Source organism: Dendrobates tinctorius, unplaced genomic scaffold, assembly GCF_039654945.1.
Source record: "Dendrobates tinctorius isolate UK_male_01 unplaced genomic scaffold, ASM3965494v1 ptg000162l, whole genome shotgun sequence".
NCBI classification, from domain to species: Eukaryota; Metazoa; Chordata; class Amphibia; order Anura; family Dendrobatidae; genus Dendrobates; species Dendrobates tinctorius.
This window is the reverse complement of record NW_027361829.1, coordinates 67166670-67180356: the sequence shown is the minus strand read 5'-3', so window position 1 is coordinate 67180356 and position 13687 is coordinate 67166670. Positions and strand designations below refer to the sequence as shown.

Here is a 13687-nt window from a genome sequence, read left to right as displayed (position 1 = left end):
TACCAAAGTTACTTGACTGCCAGAATCCAAGACGGCATTCACACTATAACCGTCAACCTCGACGTGGCACACGTGTTGTTCATTTCCCGTGAGGGTCTCCGCCACACAGACTGACTGCACATATAACGAAAGACGCCTCATAGCGTTACAGTCCATTGGCTCTGTAGTCATTGGGCAGTTAGCTGCTACATGGCCAAGCCCGCGACATCGCCAACATTGTATAGGCCCTTGTCTCCTCGATGGAGATCCCAGACGAGGTCTGCTGGCTTGATGTGAGCCCGTACCACCTCCATAGTCCTTTGTAGGTCTGCTACCCTTCATTGTGACGTTCTCTTCTTTTGAAGATGAAGTAGGTTTCGCAGGACTCTCCAGCGGTTTCTTGGGGAGCCAGTGGGGTGCTAATGTCCCTTGGAGTAGGCTTTCAGAAGCATTGTGGCGTTCGACCATATTCACCAACTGGTCAGCGGTACTAGGGTCACCCTGTCCAACCCACCTCTGGATCTTAGCGGGTAAGGACCGCAGGTACTTGTCTAGAACAACACGCTCCACCATCTGTGCGGACGTCAAAGCCTCTGGTTGCAGCCATGTTTTTACTAGATGGATGAGATCATGCATTTGTGAGCGGGCTGGCTGATGCTCCACAAAATTCCATATATGCACCCTCTGTGCGCGTACATACGTGTTTACTCCCAGCCTTGCCAGGATTTCACCTTTGAGTTTGATATAGTCCATAGCATCCTCTCCACTCAGATCGTAATAGGCCTTTTGTGGATCTCCGCTCAGAAATGGAGCAACTACCTCAGCCCATCTGTCCAGCGGTAGGTGCTCACGTTCTGCAATACGTTCAAACACAGTGAGGTATGCTTCCACATCATCGTCTGCGGTCATTTTAACCCCTTCACCCCCAAGGGTGGTTTGCACGTTCATGACCGGGCCAATTTTTACAATTCTGACCACTGTACATTTATGAGGTCATAACTCTGGAACGCTTCCATGGATCCCGGTGATTCTGACATTGTTTTCTCATGACATATTGTACTTCATGTTAGTGGTAAAATTTCATTCGAATAACTTGCGTTTATTTGTGAAAAAAATGGAAATTTGGCAAAAATTTTGAAAATTTCGCAATTTTCCAACTTTGAATTTTTATGCCCTTAAATCACAGAGATACGGCACACAAAAAACTTGATAAGTAACATTTCCCACATGTTTACTTTACATCAGCACAATTTTGGAATCAAAATTTTTTTTTGTTAGGAAGTTATAAGGGTTAAAAGTTGACCAGCGATTTCTCATTTTTACAACACCATTTTATTTTTAGGACCACATCACATTTGAAGCCACTTTGAGGGGTCTATATGATAGAAAATACCCAAAAGTGACACCATTCTAAAAACTGAACCCCTTAAGGTGCTCAAAACCACATTCAAGAAGTTTATTAACCCATTAGGTGCGTCACAGGAATTTTTTTGAATATTTAAAAAGAAATGAACATCTAACTTTTTTTCACAAAAAAAATACTTCAGGTTCAATTTTTTTTATTTTACCAAGGGTAACAGGAGAAATTGGACTGCAAAAGTTATTGTGCAATTTGTCCTGAGTACGCTGATACCTGATATGTGGGGGGAACCACTGTTTCGGTGCATGGCAGACCTCAGAATGGAAGGAGAGCCGTTTGACTTTTTCAATGCAAAATTGGCTGGAATTCAGATCGGACGCCATGTCACGTTTGGAGAGTCCCTGATGTACCTAAACAGTGGAAACCCCCTACAAGTGACCCCATTTTGGAAACTAGACCCCCCAAGGAACTTATCTAGATGTGTGGTGAGAACTTTGAACCCCCATGGGCTTCACAAAAGTTTATAACATAAAGCCATACAATTAAAAAATCATATTTTTTCCACAAAAATGATCTTTTCACCCTCAATTCTTATTTTTCCAAGGGTAACAGACCCTAAAAGTTATTGTGCAATTTGTCCTGAGTACGCTGATACCCCACATGTGGGGGTAAACCACTATTTGGGCGCATGGCAGAGCTCGGAAGGGAAGCAGCGCCATTTGACGTTTTTGGCTGGAATTGAGATCGGACACCATGTCGCGTTTGAAAAACTCCTGATGTACCAAAACAGTGGAAATCCCCCACAAATGACACCATTTTGGAAACTAGACCCCCCAAGGAACTTATCTAGATGTGTGGTGAGCACTCAGAACCCCCCAGTGCTTCACAGAAGTTTATAACGCCCGGGCGCGAAAATAAAAAAATTCGTATTTTTTCCACGAACATGATCTTTTAGTCACCATTTTTTTATTTTCCCAAGGGTACCAGGAGAAATTGAACCCCAAAAGTTGTTGTCCAATTTGTCCTGAGTATGCTGATACCCCATATGTGGGAGAAAACTACTGTATGGGCACACGTCGGGGCTCGGAAGGGAAGTAGTGACGTTTTGGAATGCAGACTTTGATGGAATGGTCTGCGGGTGTCATGTTGCCTTTGGAGAGCCCCTAATGTACCTAAACAGTGGAAACCCCCCACAAATGACACCATTTTGAAAACTAGACCCACTAAGGAACTTATCTAGATGTGAGGTGAGCACTTTGAACCCCCAAGTGCTTCACTGAAGTTTATAACACTCGGACGTGAAAATAAAAAAAATCATTTTTTTCCACAAAAATGATATTTTTGCCCCCAATTTTTTATTTTCCTAAGGGTAACAGGAGAAATTGGACCCCAAAAATTGTTTTGCAATTTGTCCTGAGTAGGCTGATACCCTACATGTGGGGGTAAAACACTGTTTGGGCGCATGGCAGAGCTTGGAAGGGAAGGAGCACCATTTGACTTTTTCAACTCAGAATTGGCTGGAATTGAGATCAGACGCCATGTTGCATTTGGAGAGCCCCTGATGTGCCCAAACAGTGGAAACCCCCAATTATAACTCCAACCCTAACCCCAACACACCCCTAACCCTAGCCCTAACCCTAAGGCTGTGTGCACACGCTGCGGATTTTGCTGCGGTTCCGCAGCGGTTTTGGCTGCTGCGGACCTGCAGCAGTTTCTGCTGCGGTGTACAGTACCATGATTCCCTATGGGAATCAAAAACTGCGGTGCAGACGGTGCGGAATTTTCCACGCGGATTATCTGCGGTTTTCAATCCGCAGAAAGAATTGACATGTCAATTCTTTCTGCGGATTCTCCTGCGGTTTGCCATCTCCTCTATTGAGGAGATGAAAAACCGCAGGACAAAACCGCAGAGCAATCCGCAGGTCTTTTGACCTGCGGTTTCACCTGCGGATTTTACAAAATCCGCGCGGATGAATCCGCACCTAATCCGCAGCGTGTGCACACAGCCTTACCCTAACGGGAAAATGGAGATAAATACTTTTTTTTTAGTTTTATTATTTTTCCCTAACTAAGGGGGTGAAAACGAGGGGTTTGACTTACTATTTATGGCGGTTTTTATGTTTGGCGACTGTCACACGCTAAAAGACGCTTTTTATTGTAAAATAGTTTTTGCATCACCACATTTTGAGAGCTATAATTTTTCCGTCTTTTGACCCACTGAGTCATGTGAGGTCTTATTTTTTGCGGGACGAGTTAACGTTTTTATTGGTACCATTTTCGGGCACGTGAAATTTTTTGATCGCTTTTTATTCCGATTTTTGGGACGCAGAATGAAGAAAAACCAGCGTTTCATGAATTTCTTTTGGGGGGGGGGGTGCGTTTACACCGTTCCGCGTGCGGTAAAATTGATAAAGCGGTTTTATTCTTCGGGTCAGTACGGTTACAGCGATACCTCATTTAGGTCGTTTTTTTATGTTTTTGTCGGTTTTATGCAATGAAAACTATTTTATATAAAAAATAATTATTTTTGCATCGCTTTATTCTGCGAGCTATAACTTTTTTATTTTTTCGCTGATGATGCTGTGTGGTGGCTCGTTTTTTGCGGGACAAGATGACGTTTTCAGCGGTACCATGGATATTTATATGCGTCTTTTTGATCGCGCGTTATTACACTTTTTGTTTGGCGGTATGATAATAAATCATTTTTTGCTTCGTTTTTTATTTTTATTTTTTAAGGGGTTCGCTAAAAGGGTTAACTAATGGGACAGTTTTATAGGGCGGGTCATTACGGACGCGGCGATACCTAATATGTGTACTTTTATTGTTTTTTTTTTATTATTTCTAAAAAATGGATTTATTGAGGGAATATTTTTATTTTTCTAATTTTTTTGGCGATTTTTTTTTTTATTTATTTTTACATTTTTTTTAAATTTTTTTTTTACTTTATTACATAGTCCCAGGTGGGACATCACTGTCCTGTGACAGATCGCTGATCTGTCACATCACAGATCACTGTGACAGATCAGCAATCTGCCACAGGCATTGAAGAAGACTTCCTCTTGCCTGCGCTTTGCAGGCACTGAGGAAGCCAGCTTCCTCAGGTCCCCGAAGGCCCCCGTCGCCATCTTGGGGCCTGGAGGATAGGAGCCCCCGGCAGCAGCGCTGCACATTGCGCTGCCGTGGGGGGCTCAGGGAAGCACGGAGGGAGCCCCCTCCCTCCCGATGCTTCCCTTTAACTCCCGGTACACCGCGATCATGTTTGATCGCGGTGTGCAAGGGGTTAACGTGTCGGGGGCGGTCCGTGACCGCCCCTGACACATAGTGCCGGGTGTCAGCTGTGATAATCAGCTGACACCCGGCCGCGATCAGCGGCGCTCACCACGTGGGCGCCGCTGATCGCGGTAGACGTACTATCCCGTCCACGGTCATACGGGCCCAGGTACCGTGGACGGGATAGTACGTCGGATGTCAGGAAGGGGTTAAGCAAAGTCTTCTGTACGGCTTTCTGCGCACTAGCAGCGCTTTGTGCACGGTCTCACTCATCTCGGGGTTGCTGAACCAAGGCCTGTTTTATTGCCTCCAACTGCTCTTGCTGCATCTGGTGTTGCTGCTCCAGAGCCTTCTGGAAGCAAGTATTAGTCTGCTGTTGTTGCACATTTGCTTGCAATAACTGCTTCACTAGTTCCTCCATATTACTGGACTCTTGGCTCTTCAAAAGCGCAGAAGCTTTCAGCCAGGACATACACAGCGTTTTCTCTGCAGTCACAGTCCAGCAGCCACAAGTGCCCGCATTCGAAACACCATTTGTGGGGAATAGATAGCTCAGATGGGATCTTTGCTTTGGCACAAGCGTGTGGCTATGAAGTCACTTCAGCAGACTAGCAAGTTCCACATGGATATGAACACGGCATATTTATTGTGCACACTTGTTACTCAATGTTACACATGCCAAACATGAAATAAAACATCTAAGGCCGTCTGGCCACTAACTTACAATAGCAGGCTAACTACAAAATAAACTTATATAACAGCAAACAAGTCCATGTAATCTTACTGTGTCAGCTCCCAGCTCAGCAGATGAGATAGACTGAGAGATCCCAGCTCCTCCTGATTATATCAGCTGGACCAGTCAGGAGACCAAAACCTGGATTGAATAAGTGGAGGGGGAACTACCAGTCCTTTCCATGCTGATCACTAAGGAAACCAGGACTGGATTACAGTGAAATAAACTGGCTTCATCATCAGTACAGGGAGACATATGAAATGAAACGGGGAGAAATATACCTGTTTTCTAGTACCTCTCCCCTTGGCATCTCACAATAGGGAAATAGTTCAGCAGTCAGCGCCAGTCAGTGGCAAGCCTTAGGCCACTGTGCACACCGCACCTCTACGCTAGCATCCGACATTGGGCTTGCTTTCTAGCTTTGTCGTCAAGCGGCAGTGTCCTATGCCGCGCTGCAGTTGCAGCCCTTCTTGGCGCTCGCAGTAGCGACGCCACACACACGGTAGGTCTAGACGGACGCAGCTCCTCTGTCTTAGGTCCTGCTCCTGTGACCAGATGCCGTGTGTGCATTTACCTGAGGCCTGTGACACTAACAGGCTCTGCGTTTTTGTATGTTTATGTTGCGGCGCCTCTGTGTGTGAACAGAGCCCGCTCTGCGCACTTCGGGTGAAGTTGAACCCGTGCGCATTATACCGCCATATTGCTCGTCTGTCATTACCTAGCAGCGGTGTAACACCTACTGCACGGTGGACCCCGAGTGGCGAACGCACTTTATTATTTATTTTTGTTTATTGTGTTCCGCCGTTCCTAACAAAAAACATTATCACATTATGTACAGATAAAAGCAACAATAACAATAAGACGTAGAGACACACAATGGTAATACCCAAAAAGGAGTAGCAGTACCATTACATATCTGTGGTAATACATGTAAACATGTAGCAGTACCAGTTAGCAAAGAGTAATGAACATTTTTACTTAACCCCCTTTACATAAATGGGACATAGTGCACACAATCTCTTTTAGCCAAATTTGTGTTCTAAAATTCAAATATTGCTCCTTTTCTTCTGAGCTCTGCCATTTGTCCAAACAGAACTTTTTGACTATATGTGGGGTATCACCGTACTTGTAAGAAAGTGGGTATCAAACTGTAGGGTTCACTTTTTGTTGTTCCCGCTTGCAAAAGTGAAAAAATTGGGGCTAAAGCAACATTTTAAAGGTGAAATGTATATTTTGTTTTTCATTCCACTTTGTAATAATTCCTGGGTAGCAGCTGAAGAGTTAAAAAAAAAAAATTCTGAAAGCAGTTTTGAAGTATTTTAGGGGTCCGGTTTAAAACAGAATCACTTTTGGGGAGTTTCCAATATATAGATCCCTCAAAATCCATTTAAATCTGAATAGGTCCCAAAAGAAAGAGCTTTTGTAAATTTGTTGAAAAACGGGGAAATTGTTGCTAAATTCTTAACCCCTCTAACATCCTTACAAAACCTAATGACGCTTGACAAATGATGCAGATGTAAATTAGACATATGGGAAATTTTATTTATTAATTATTTTGTACAGCAATTAAAAAAGAAATTCTCTAAAATTGCGATATTTTCACAAATAAATGCAAAAAATAACAGCCAAAATTTACCACTAACATAAAGTACAAATGTGTCACGTGAATAAAGCCTAAGGCTAAGTGCCTACGTTGCAGAAATGCTGCAGAAATGTCCGCAACATTTCCGCAACTCCCTGCCGCAGGTAAAACACATGCGGTATTCGCATGCATTTTCCCGCAAAACACAAGCATTTTGCAAGCGCCTTTAGCTTGCAGAATGCTTGCGCTTTCCAAGTGATTTGAAACATCGCTTGGAAAGGTGATTGACAGGTTGGTCACACATGCCAAGCATAGTGCTTGACAAGTGTGACCACCTTTTTACTATTGATGCTGCCAATGCGGCATCAATAGTAAAAAATAGAATGTAAAAAAAAATAAAAAAAATAAAAAATATTGCATTCTCACCTTCTGACGGCACCCGATGTCCTCAGTGGCGCTCCCGGAGATGCTTTGTGCGAAGGACCTTTGTGACGTCACGCTCACGAGACCGCTACGTCATCTCAGGTGATTTGCGCAATGCATCCCTAGGAAAGGAAGATGCTGGCAGCGTGGCTGAGAGGCGAGAGGATTCCGGGGGCCATCAGAAGGTGAGTATATCCTAATTTTTTATTTTAATTCTACTTTTTACAGGATTATGGTACCCAGGGCATGGAGGACAGTCTCCTCTCCTACAGACCCTAGGTACCATCCGCACATGAAGCACTCACTTTACGCATGGTGGGCATAGCCACATGCCTAAAGTGAGCATTTTAATGCAATCCTATGGTGGCAGAATTGCCGCTATTCCGCAGTAAGAATGGACATGCTGCGGATTTTACCGCTATGCGATTCCTGAAAAAACGTGGCAGAAACGCATAGAAAACGCAATGTGGGCACACAGCCTAAGGGTGTGTGCACACAATGTCTTTTTCAGGGAGGAGAGCCCACTGAGTCTTTCAAGAGAAGACACTGCAGGAAATGTCTGTTTTTTTTTTTTCCTGAAGCATCTTTTGGTTTTTGGTAATTTCCTGTACACTTTTTTGAGGTTTTTGGGACAATTATTTTACTGGTTCACGTATAATTTGAGAAACAAGTCTACTAAAGTTGTCTGAACATTTAAGGTTAAGTTTGATAAGGAAGGAATTATATTGAACCTGACTACTGAGTTGTATTATGCCAGTTGCCATTTTGGCAATACGTGTATCCGGATGACATATCTAGGATATACTATCATGTTGTGGTCAGTGAAGGTCCAACCTCTGGGACCCCTATATTCCAAAAAATGAAGAAGCTTCCATACCGATCTCAAGTTACAGCTGTATCTAATTTTACAGGCAGTGATAAAAGTACCGTAATCACTAAATCTTCTCCTTGGCCCATTTATTCTCAGGACTAGTGGGGTTCCCAGAGGTCCCACTGATCAAAAAATGATGGCATAACCTCACAATATCTCATCAATGTATGTGATAACAATAGCCCTTTCAGGAAACGTTCACATATCCATAGTGATGCTGAGGAGAGGTGCCTCACAGCAAAAGCAAAAAATACAAAAAAATCATTTCAAATTTCTACTGCTAATGTTTGACTATCAATGCTCACTTTCCTCTATATTTCCATCTCTAGGGATCTTCCAGTGTGGCCCATGTTCTCTGACCGCTATAAAAAAGGGACTGGTGTACCTTCCATATGATGCCAAGTTTGTGTTTGCTGAAGTAAATGCTGACAGGATAGAATGGATGGTGAAAGAAATGCATGGAGATGAGCAGCTAACCATGCTAAAGGAGGAGAAAAAGAGCATTGGGAAATTCATCAGTACTAAAGCGGTCAATAAGAACCTGAGAGAAGATATTACGTTGGAGTACAAGCACAAGGAGGGTAAGTAGCTACAGGTGCTTCTCACAAAATTAGAATATCATTATGAAGTTAATTTATTTCAGTTTTTCAAAACAAAAAGTGAATTTCATATATTACATAGAGTCATTACAAACAGAATGATGTATTTCAAGTGTTTATTTTTGTTAATGTTGATGATTATGGCTTACAGCCAGTGAAAACCCAAAAGTCATTATCTCAGTAAATTAAGAATATTTTATAACACCAGCTTTAAAAATGATTTTAAAATCTGAAGTGTTGGCCTACTGAAATGTATGTATGTTCACTAAATGCACTCAATACTTGGTTGGGGTTCCTTTTGCATCAATTACTGCATCAATGCGGCATGGCACTGCTGAGGTGTTATGGAAGCCCATATTGCTTTTATAGCAGCCTTCAGCTCGTCTGCATTGTTGGGGTCTGGTGTCTCTTATCTTCCTCTTGCAATACCCCATAGATTCTCTATGGGGTTAAGGTCAGGCGAGCTTGCAGGACAATCAAGCACAGTGAAACTGATGTTTTTAAACCAGATATTGGTACTTTTGGCAGTGTGGACAGGTGCCAAGTTCTGCTGAAAAATGAAATTTCCATCTCCAAAAAGCTTTTCGGCAGAGGGGAGCATGAAGCGCTTTAAAATTTCCTGGTAGTTGGCTGCACTAACTTTGGTCTTGTTAAAACACAGTGGACCTACACCAGTAGATGAAATGGCTCCCAAAAAACCATCACTGATTGTGGAAACTTCACACTAGACCTCAAGCAGCTTGGATTGTGTGCCTCTCCACTCTTCCTCCAGACTCTGGGAACTTGATCTCCAAATGAAATGCAAAATTTACTTCCATCTGAAAACAACACCTTTGACCACTGTGCAAAAGTCCAGTTCTTTTTCTCCTTGGCCCTGGTAAGATGCTTCTGGAGTTGTCTATTGGTCATAAGTGGCTTAACACAAGGAATGCGACACTTGTAGCCCATGTCCTGGATACGGTTGTGTGTGGTGACTCTTGAAGCAATGACTCGAGCAGCAGTCCACTCTTTGTGAATGTCCCCCAAATTTTTGATTGGCCTTTTTTAACAATCCTTTCAAGGCTGTGGTTATCCTGGTTGCTTGTGCATCTTTTTCTACCACACTTTTTCCTTCCACTCAACTTTCCATTAATATGCTTGGATACAGCACTCTGTGAACAGCCAGCCTCTTTAGCAATGACCTTTTGTGGATTACCCTCCTTGTGGAGTGTGTCAATGACTACCTTCTGGACATCTGTCAAGTCAGCAGTCTTCCCCATGATTGTGAAGCCTACTGAAACAGACTAAGGGACCTTTTTAAATGATTAGGAAGCCTTTGCAGGTGTTTTTTTGTTAATTATTTTAATTTACTGAGATAATGACTTCTGGGTTTTCATTATTGGCTGTAAGTCATAATCATCAACATTAACAGAAATAAACACTTGAAATAGATCACTATGTTTGCAATGACTCTATAATATATGAGTTTCACTTTTTGTATTGAAGAACTGAACTAAATTAACTTTTTGATGATATGACTTGTGTGCTGTGCACTATATACTCATATAGCAATCAGAACTATGTGTATAAATATATGTATATACAATATATATTGTGTGTATTTTAAGGACTGAGGTCTCGGTCTTGAAACTAAAGAATTTTGTATTGCTAGCAAGTTTGCGTAGTAAAATAGCAATGATTATGTTTCAGCAATTAAAGGGTTTCTCCAGTACTTTTATATTGGAACAACACAGCTCCGTCACCTGTTTAGTGGCCATGGATGGAAGCTGCATATTCACATCCACTATTAATCTGATATTGATATAGTACTTAACCAGAGTCAGCATGGATTTGTAGCAAACAAGTCATGCCAGACTAATCTAATTTCCTTCTATGATGGAATCACTGACTGGGTGGATTGGGAAAATGTGGTAGATATAGTATATCTCAACTTCAGCAAAACATTTGATAGAGTATCTCATACTATACTTATTGAAAAATTGACCAAGGCTACGTATGGGATTGACAAGGCTAAATGTGTTTCACGTGGGGTACCACAAGGCTCTGTCCTGGCCCCAGTGTTGCTCAACATTTTTATAAATGATCTAGATAAGGGAACTGAAGGTAAACTAATCAAATTTGCAGACGATGCAAAGCTAGGAGGGATAGCTAACAAGGAGAAAACAGAGAAAGGATTCAGAAGGATCTAGATAAGCTTGAACAATGGTCAGCAACTAATAGAATGGCATTTAACAGGGAGAAATGCAAGTGTAATGCTGCTGCAGTGCAGTATAGCGCAACCTCCACCCGTGGATGCTGGGGAGGGAAGAGAGGTTGCACACACAGTGTAGCAACACTGAGCAGCAGCACAGGCGCCTCCAGGTGGCAAAAGAATGGTCAGACGAGCCGAGTCAGAAACAGTTAGGAAAAGAAGTACCAGAGAAACAGTTAGGAAAAGAAGTACCAGAGGTCACAGCAATACACGTGGTCAAATACAAGCGAGAAGTCAGAGCCAGAGGGGAGCAGAGATAACCGGGACGTGAGACAGTCAAACAGGTCAGAAGACAAGCTGGGTCACATACCAAGAGGTCCAAGCACAGGGAGCGAACACTAAGACATGTGGGGTGGCAGGAAAGGGAAGTCATGGGAACAGAGTTAACAGGCAGAGGACAAAACACGGTATCATGGGGTCAACCGCTCTAGCCTGGAAGCATCAACTATCACTGATGTTGGTCTGCAGGCCACAGCAGACTGAAATAGCCACACAGAACCCAAAACAAGGCAGAGAAGGTTAACCCCCACATAACCAGACCGGGAGAGAATAACAAGAAACAAACCCCGACCTGGATCATGACAGTAGCCCTCTCTCAATGGGGGCCACTGGACCCCCAGGTTTACCTGGATAACGAGCATGAAAGGCCCAGCCCAACCGATCCGCATGGACCGAACGCGCCGGCAGCCACGACCGGTCCTCAGGACCGTAACACTTCCAATGGACCCAATAATGAAGAAACATAATAAATATAAAAGGTATATAAAATATATAAAATAAGGTGTGTGGGTTGTAGAAAGCTGACGTTTAACACATAAATTCATCTTTATTTTGCAGGTTCTTCAGAAGAAAGGGAGACTTTCCAAAACGCCTGCTCTTACTTGAAGTCGGATGCTTGCTTAGTGTTTGCAGCTCCTCCAGCAGCTTCTCCACCTGGCACCAGAATACAGATCACAGGAGCAAAGGAGTTACCTCCCGGGAATCCCTTGTCCCTTAATATATTGATTGAAAATGAATCACATCAATCAAAAACCGTTACTGTCACTGCTGGCTGTCAGCTGCAGGCCTATACAGGCAAAATTGTAGCCTCACTGGCATCCATCATACAGACCGTAGAAGTTGCGGAGAAACAAGGTACGTGAAGCAATAACTTGTCTTCTAACAGCTATATCCATCACTATCCTCAACATAAAAAATCTCCTATTTCATACCATAACCTCTATTCACCAACTCACTCCAAAGCTGCTAGAATTTGCATAAGTGGAACAGTATTGCACTAAAAATGCAGAAAAAAAAAAATCACATAAGGCCTCTTTATTTGTGACATTTTCTAAAAAAGAATTGATGGCCGGTTCATTATGGCATTATGTCCCTACTAATAAACTTTTCTAAAATGGGCACATTGTGGTGGTAAATAAGAAAAACCACACACCTTCTGCACGACTGCCTCTCCTCTGTACTGCTGCTGATGTCCCTTGCTGGTCTCCTGTGTCAGGAACACCACACTGCACTTGCTCACTGAGCCAGTGCGTGTGTCCCGAGTAAGAGAAACTGTGCTCTAAGATACCTGTGGAGCAGGGCAGCAGCGGTGAAGATGCGTGCTAGACCAACAGGACCTGAAGCACGTGACTGCTGGGGGCATGGCCTAAACTCCAGAGAGCTAGGAGCAGCAGGAAAACTCCTAGAAGGGTAACTACGGGACGAAGTTACCAAGGGACATAGACAGGTATATAAACAGAACAGGCCGGGGTCAAAGCACGAGGTAGCATGACAGTACAAAAGGATTAGACAGAACGGATAGTCAGGACGTAGCAGCAGTCAGGAACCAGAGAAGCAGATACCCAGTACAGAATCAAGAGACAAACTCAAAAGAGGGACAGAACCAGGTCAGAACCATATAAGCAAGCTAGAAGACAATCAGAAGGCACAGGCACACAGGGGTCACCATACTTGGCCAAAGGCAAAAGTATAACTGACGGGGATTGGAGTTTCCCAGGGCTATAAGAAGCTCTCCTTGAACCAAAGAGAGGCCACAATAATTAACCCCTGACGTGCAGGTCAAAACCTGCACTGGGATCATGACAGTACCCCCTCTCAACGGGGGATCTCTGGACCCCCAGGCTTCCCTGGGTATTTGGCATGGAAAGCCCGAACCAGGTGATCTGCATGTACAGAGTGAGCAGGGACCCATGAGCGATCCTCTGGTCCATATCCCTTCCAGTGGACCAGGTATTGCAAGGAGCGGCGCACCCGCTGAGAGTCCACAATATGTCCGACCTCATACTCCAAGTGACCCTCCACCAACACTGGAGGAACAACAAGCTCCTCCTTGACAGACCCCACGGGTTTCAACAGCAATTTATGGAACACATTGGATATTTTTAAGGAGGCAGCCTATATGCCACTGGGTTGACTATGTCCACAATCTCATACGGACCAATGAACTTTGGTCCCAATTTAGCTGATGGTACCTTCAAGATGATGTTACGTGTAGAAAGCCAAACCTTCTCTCCCACCTGAAACATGTGTCCCGTGGCTCTCTTTTTGTCAGCAAAATAGTTATACCTCCCCTGGGTCCGAGAGATATTATGCCGAACTTCAGCCCAGAGGCTTTTTAAT

The 13687-nt window shown here is 43.5% G+C and overlaps 1 protein-coding gene across 1 annotated transcript in view; it reads left to right on the top strand.

The window, feature by feature from the left end:
• Positions 1-13687, top strand: part of TGM4 (transglutaminase 4) — a 71629-nt gene that overhangs the window by 47628 nt on the left and 10314 nt on the right. Inside the window, exons 10-11 of the mRNA XM_073550083.1 lie at positions 8548-8799; positions 11906-12202. Coding sequence (XP_073406184.1) covers positions 8548-8799; positions 11906-12202 — 549 coding nt within the window. The remainder of the gene's footprint in view (positions 1-8547; positions 8800-11905; positions 12203-13687) is intronic.